The following is a 6735-nucleotide window of genomic DNA, read 5'->3' on the forward strand; positions in this document are numbered from 1 at the left end:
TTGCTGAAGTAAATCCATCAGGTTTGCTGGGTGTGGTGACAGTTGACTAAGTAATCAATCCCTTTTCCAGAGCCTCTCATTAATTGCAGTGTCCCATTTAACTGCATGGGCTGTGGAAACCAAGCAGCTACACCTGGATGTATGCAAGGGTGTGTGGCCAAATTTCATTATGGTCTACATGACCGTTTGTGCAATTCTGATTTTTAACTGAGATTATAGAGCTGGCTTTGCCTTTCCAGGAAAAACGAAGGAGCTGCTGAGCATCAGACATAGCAGTGGTATCTCACTCGACAATGTTCAACCTTTGCTCATCTGCTATCTAGTCGACTTTCAGGAATGAATAGCTCTCTGGCTTCGGATTTGCATGCTGTTTCCAGGTGTGTTATTTGAATTCACACACTATCTCTGGTCCTGCATGAGATTTTCACCTGAGGCCACAGCGATGTAGTTACTCTACATCCTGCTCCGACAGGACAGTGACTCAGAAAAACACACGGAAAACGCCAAACACGGAGAAAAAGTGTGTTTACAGTGCTCATCATTTCATCTTAGACAAACACTGTGTGTGTGTTTTGCCTTGTAGCTATCAAGGATTGCATATTGTACTACACTTTATTGAAATAGAATATCCAAAGATTTTCCTGCTCGAGAAATGCACACATAGAGACTCTGGCTAATTTACAAGCATATTTTAAATTAAATATATTAAGTCACATTCAATATATTAGCCAGGTTCAACTACTCAATTTCTTCATACATCTTCCTGTAAGTAGATTTCACAGCTTTCCTATTACTGTAAAGAGCCTCCAAAATATTGCAGATGTCTAGGTTACATTAATAGGAGTTGATGGTTTAATAATAGATGTGTAATAGATGTTTATGATATACGTACAAACACATGCTACTGTTCGGGTTAGGGTCCTGTGTTGGTTTCATCTTCACTTCATACCGTGCTGGCTCTCGTGGTGCCTGCGGAGATCCACTTTTCGTTGGAAGCCCTTGGAACAAATGTCACACCCAAACGGTTTGAAGCCGGTGTGCTTCCGGCTGTGAGTGATCAGGTTGGAGCTTTGACTGAATGCCTTACCACACACTTGGCATTTGTGTGGCTTCTCACCTGCATTATAAAACACAGACACCCAAATACACTCATATGATTTGTGTAAACAGGTCTGTCATCCATACCAAAAATGGTGCCATATGTTTTATAATAATATTATCCATGAGTGAAGAACCTTGGCATTGTTCAGATTTGTCAAACATTTATTGGCAACAAATGCGGCAAGTTCTTTTCACAGGGCTCTATGTGAAGCAGGAAAACCAGCTATGCAAATCAACAGGACATTTGTTTAAGTTTATTTTTCTGATTTATCAGCTGTTATATTACTCCTGGGAAGCAGACACTTACATCAAGGAGCGCCTTAGACAGGTTTAGTTTTTGTTAGTATTATAAAAACAATAGCCGTCCAAGATGAAATAAGCAGACATATTTACCAGTGTGAATGTACGTGTGTTTCTTCATATCAGACTTCTGGTGGAACCTCTTTCCGCAGTACTGGCAGGGGTAAGGCCTGGTGTCTGAGTGTATGAGCAGGTGTGTGGAGAGGGTGGAGGAACGCTTGAATGATTTGCCGCACATTTTGCACTCAAAGCTTTTTTCCTGCTCAGACACAGAAGCACAGAAAGGGTTACACAGGTTTCAACAAACGTGCAAGAAAAGCCGCACTACAAAATAAAAAATTCTTGGTTTTGGAAACAGCCGCTGATAAAATAACTTCACCACACAGTCTATTTAGTGGCTGTCCTCAAGATTTTTCACACTTTAAACAATTCAGTGTGACCAGGGCAAATTATCTGTGAAAAAATATTATGTGACATTATTGAAATCTCCAGTCAGTATCAAAAACAGTAGTAAAAGCCAGTAATTCATTTCTGTTCATATCCTGTAAAACTGGGATTTAGTGAAATTAACTATTCTTGTAATCAACTTTAGGTAAATTGGTAACATCATAATTTCAGTCTCCCTTCTCAGACCCCTGTCAGAACCTTAAATCCTTATTTGCTGTGATTAGTCATATTATAACAGTTATATATGTTATATTATAAGTTATATGACCTGATGCTGTGAGTTTTTGTGTCCTGTTGACCATTCATGAAATTCTTCCAGTTCAGAAGTGATCACATTTGACACTGTTAGCAGTGATGGCCCCTAATTTCACTTCCAAAGTTGTACTGACTGGAGTACATTGGTGTTATAATGTTATAATTATAGTGTTATAGTGATGTCAACATCGTCATTTTAAACATAAAACCTGCATCACAAACTCCACCCGTCAGGAGTCTAATGAAAAGAGATGCATTATGGGAAGGATATGAACCCAAACATAGGACTAAAAAGTCTGAACATCCGAGTCTCGGCTGTGCTGATTTTGACCATTCTTTATGTCTTTAGGTCACTGATGTACCTGAGAGTGGACATTCATGTGCTGCTCCAAACTGACTGCATGACCGAAGGTTTTTCTGCAGATGCTGCAGCCAAAAGGCCTCGTTCCGCTGTGTGACCTCCTGACATGAACCTCCAGTCCGTGGGGCGTTGAGAACACCTGAAAGACACTTTGTCCTTTAACGAATGTTGCAGACAAAGAGAAACCAGTCTAAAACCTGTCTACATTTGATATTTGCCCTTTGCTTTGAAGTAGAAATGCTGTGTGCATACACACACACAGGAAATCTGAAACTGCTCAACAAATATTAAAATCAAAATTTTCATCAAAAATGTGCCTACAACTTGAACAAGCAGTGGGTAACATGCTGTGTGTACCTTGTCACAGGTGATACAGTGGTAAGTGTTGGAGGTGGGGGAGTAGTGTGTGCTGCAGTCCAGAGGCTGCTGAGGCTGTGGACTACGACTGATGTGGGTGCCATACAGGCTGCTGGCATGCTGCAGCACTGTGGGGCTGAAACTCATCTGACGAAGCTCGTAGGAGGACGGCACCGGCTCCCAGGCATATGTTGGCTTGTAATAAGGAGGGAATTCTGCCATGTGAGGCTCTGAGTGTGCACACAAAAGAAACCTGTTTTACCTCTCTGATTTGAAGATATACTGCAGCAGAAAAAGATGGAGATAGATGCACTTTTAGCTCACCAGTTAGGTAGTATGGCTGTGCAGGAGCCACAGGAGGTCTGGTTGGCTCTGGCTGAACAGGTAAAGGACATTTAGACTCTGCTTCCTCTTTTCCAAGTGAGCAGCGGTCTGTGGGGGGAGACTGGCCTTCTGACTGAGGTCTGTCTGAAGAGTCTGTGCTCTCAACCTCTGGTGGGACATCTGCAAATTGACAAAAAATAAAATTAAATTAAATTAAAAAATAAAAATGGCACTGAAGAGTGAATGTACATCTTTATTTAAATATGAAAAAAAATCATCCATGCAAATGTTTAAAACACAGATATAAAAGGCAATAAAAGTAGACAACAGTCATGTAATTGTCCAACTGTCAGGGCTGGAAGGAGAAATTGGCCCAGGCATTTTTTTGTCCCAGATGGCCCCACCACATGGCTTCTTTCATATATTCTGATTAAATAGGATTTTTCCCCCCGAGCCTCACCTGTAGATATCGGGGCCTTCGACTCTTCTTCATATGATCGATGAATATTATAAGACGCACACCTTTTGTTTTTAACCAGAAATGACCGGGGCATGGTGATCCTACACCAGAAAAAATCGTTAGAGACAAAATAACACATCTTGTTTTGGAATATGGTTTGGCTGTTATAACAAACAAAACAAAACAAAAAAAGAAAACGTAGTGAGTAGGTCAAATTTAGTAATAACGAACAATGTAAGCGCATAAATCTAACTATATCTTCCGTGCGCTAATTTACTTTTTTAATTGTGCGAGTCTTCTTTAACTTCAGATTGGTTATTATATGATATCTATCATTATTATTATTATTATATATTAAGTTATAATCAAAACTTTCTGCGCAATTTGTTGAAAAGAATTTATGTTTCCCTTCAACTAGCGAAATGTTACACATTTTAGACACGTTCACAATTTACTCCTGAAAAAGCGGAAAACTCGGCAAAAGTTTCGCTTAACTCGGTTTGTGCTTTTATTTTCCAGGCAGCGGGTACTCACCGTTAACTGAACAGGTTCCCCTCCAACTCAAACGAGCAGCTAAAATAATTTCCTTCTTCTCTGGACGAGAATCGGCTCGAAAATGCGCCACAAAATCCTTTCCTGAAAGTCAGAAAAGCAAAGCAGTGTAAAACCATCACATTTGTTGCTCTTTCTTCTCTCCCCTCCCTGATTTTCAATCAGATAATTTCGCAGGGGAATCTGACTGTGGTTTCAACCAATGAAAAGGCCAACCTGCAGGTGGAAATTTGCGTAGAAACACACAGCCCTGCCGTGTCTGGAACAGTTATACAAAACACCCAGTTCTCTAAAAGACGTCTTGATTCAAAGCTGAAACTGATGTTAATAAATATAGCTTACTTTTCAAGGAGAGCATTTCAAAGCCTTAATTAAAGGAGTAATTATTTGTATTTAATTTCTTGCGCTGGTTTTATAAAGAAATTTCAAATAAAAACAAACTTTTAAATTAAGATAAACGATTTTGACGCAAAAAAAATCCAAAATAAAGCAAATATTTCCAAATATTTCCACCTCAGCATGTTTGATTTACGGGATTTACTCGAAGTATTGGAGTGTATGTCTGTTTTGGGTGTAAGATTTTAATGGCCACACGATCATATGAGACTGTAGCACCTCCAAAGATACACACACCAAACCAGTCCGGGGGATTAGCATTGTTGACTGTGTGTTCATTAAAACATTGTGTCATGACTGATTTTTGTTTTTTGGTTCTGCTTGATGATTTTGTGTCACACACGTAGGAGAAAACCAACGCCAATTATTAAAAACTAATAAAACAGGGAAATTAATTAAGTTTATGGGAAAATATATTTGTATGTTTTAAAAATAGTCAACTTTTTAAATCCCGTTTCAAAATCATCATGTCTGTCGGGCGACAAACACTTTAAGGAGTTAAGACGTAGACTTGAGTGGAGAAGCTTAAATGTGACATCTTGTGGACAAAATATGTACTGTAACTTTTGACATGAATTCAACTTTAGGGACTTTAAATTTATATTTGTTCACTGGTAAAAGTTTGAAACATTAGGACATTGTATTTTTAAAACACATATTTTTAAATTAGAGTTTATAATCTGGAGATGTCAAATAAATATTTTAGACTATGTGTTAAAAAACAAACTAACAACAATAATTCTCAGTAGAGCAACTTGAAAATGAAGTTTAATGTGGAGCTTCAGTCAGCCATAACCATGGATTAAAACTGTTTAAGGAACGCCGCAGTCTGATTTGACTGTTATTGTCCTCTAGATATTATAAATCAGAAATTAAGAATTAGTCATTTATTTGTAATATTTTATCATTCAAAGGTAAATCTGACAAGAAGTGCTTGTGTTAACTTATTATGGCTTGATCATGATCAATGTCAGCAGTGGTCACTGAAGATGATGAACAATTCAATTCAGTTTATTTGTATAACAACAAATCACAATAACAACATCTCAAGGTACTTTACAAAAACCTATGAGCAGCACTTGGTGACAGTGGAGAGGAAAAACCCCCTTTAACAGAAGAAAAAACCTCCAGAAGAACCGGGCTCAGTTTGGGCGGCCATCTGCCTCGACCGGTTGGGGTGAGTGGATAGAGCAGAGAGAAAAGAACAGCAACAATAAACAACAAATAGACACTGAAGGTTGGTGGGACCAGTAACTGCACATCAGCAATATACAGCGAGAGAAAGAACAAACACATTAAAAACACATTTAAATCAACTATAAGCAAAGTCATTTAAAAAACCTACTGCAACACTCTCCATCTGTGAGAGTCTCTTCTTTTTTAAATGTTTTGCATGTCTGTCCTCATTTTGGATTGCAGGCTTGAGCCTCCTGGGAGTGGATGTTACCAGTGTTGTACAAATCTATGTGAAAATGTTCTTCACAGATGAGTCTTTCCAGCTGGAGACGTTTTTCTGCTCTGCCTGCTGCTTTAAAATACTCAACTCAAGGAACATACCTGGCCACAAGTGTGTGGTTGTTTTCTTGTCTGCATTTTCGCCCTCTGCCATGTCCTTTGGTGAGTTTTAATCTTGCAGTTTTCTGACATTTTGTGAACAATATTTCAGGTCAGTCACTGAAACACTCATTTCCACAGGTAATCCTTGTGCTGAATCACAAGCACTCACCCATCTGGTTCACAAAGCAAGGTTGTGTATGTCGTGAACTGTGTAGCATCATCTTTCAAGTACAGCCTCTGCACCTCCTGTTAATAGTAGGTCTGCCTGGACCTCCTAATCCCTGCTGCAACTGCATTCAACATAAGCTCGGCAGCTACTGATGCTCCTGTTCCTTTTCCCATCTTCGTGAAGTCTCACAGGCTTGTTTCTTGGGTGCAATCACTTTCCTTGTGTTGCAATGTGTTTTTCTTGATCTAATCTATTTAACTAGTTTGTTTTTAATTGCACATAAGACTAAATATTCTTCACTTCAGCTAAAAACTAATATGTTTGGAAGGTGGAACAATTTCATTTATCTTTTTTGATGCTATTCGAATGGGAGCCTGCTCACTTTTGGTTTATACAGAAATAAAAAAGAAAGCAGACAAACTGCAGTTTTCATATGCCTGTACACTCTACAGTCTG

General features: G+C 38.9%; 1 protein-coding gene across 2 annotated transcripts; it reads right to left on the bottom strand.

Moving 5' to 3' along the window:
- Positions 1 to 598: 598 nt before the first annotated feature.
- Positions 599 to 4527, bottom strand: gfi1b (growth factor independent 1B transcription repressor). 2 transcript variants are annotated; one of them, XM_026298215.1, is made up of 8 exons: positions 4374 to 4527; positions 4140 to 4241; positions 3606 to 3706; positions 3146 to 3325; positions 2822 to 3051; positions 2466 to 2603; positions 1495 to 1660; positions 599 to 1117 (listed from the first exon to the last, which is right to left on the bottom strand). In XM_026298215.1, the coding sequence occupies exons 3-8, from the start codon at positions 3697 to 3699 to the stop codon at positions 939 to 941; spliced, it is 987 nt and encodes a 328-aa protein (XP_026154000.1). In that variant the 5' UTR covers positions 3700 to 3706; positions 4140 to 4241; positions 4374 to 4527; the 3' UTR covers positions 599 to 938. The 2 variants fall into 2 exon arrangements, with proteins under 2 accessions (XP_026154000.1, XP_026153999.1); XM_026298214.2 differs by lacking the exon at positions 4374 to 4527 and having other exon boundaries at positions 4140 to 4353.
- Positions 4528 to 6735: the final 2208 nt, after the last annotated feature.

The sequence above is a fragment of the Mastacembelus armatus genome, chromosome 12, assembly GCF_900324485.2.
Source record: "Mastacembelus armatus chromosome 12, fMasArm1.2, whole genome shotgun sequence".
In the NCBI taxonomy this organism is placed as follows: domain Eukaryota; kingdom Metazoa; phylum Chordata; class Actinopteri; order Synbranchiformes; family Mastacembelidae; genus Mastacembelus; species Mastacembelus armatus.

What these genes read in the sequence shown, in the direction of transcription:
- gfi1b (XM_026298215.1), bottom strand. Translation starts at nt 3,699, where the DNA reads ATGCCCCGGTCATTTCTGGTTAAAAACAAAAGGTGTGCGTCTTATAAT. An exon ending in GAAGGCCCCGATATCTACAG is followed by an intron (nt 3,326 to 3,605) that starts GTGAGGCTCGGG and finishes GTCAATTTGCAG; the next exon opens with ATGTCCCACCAGAGGTTGAG. An exon ending in ACAGCCATACTACCTAACTG is followed by an intron (nt 3,052 to 3,145) that starts GTGAGCTAAAAG and finishes GTGCACACTCAG; the next exon opens with AGCCTCACATGGCAGAATTC.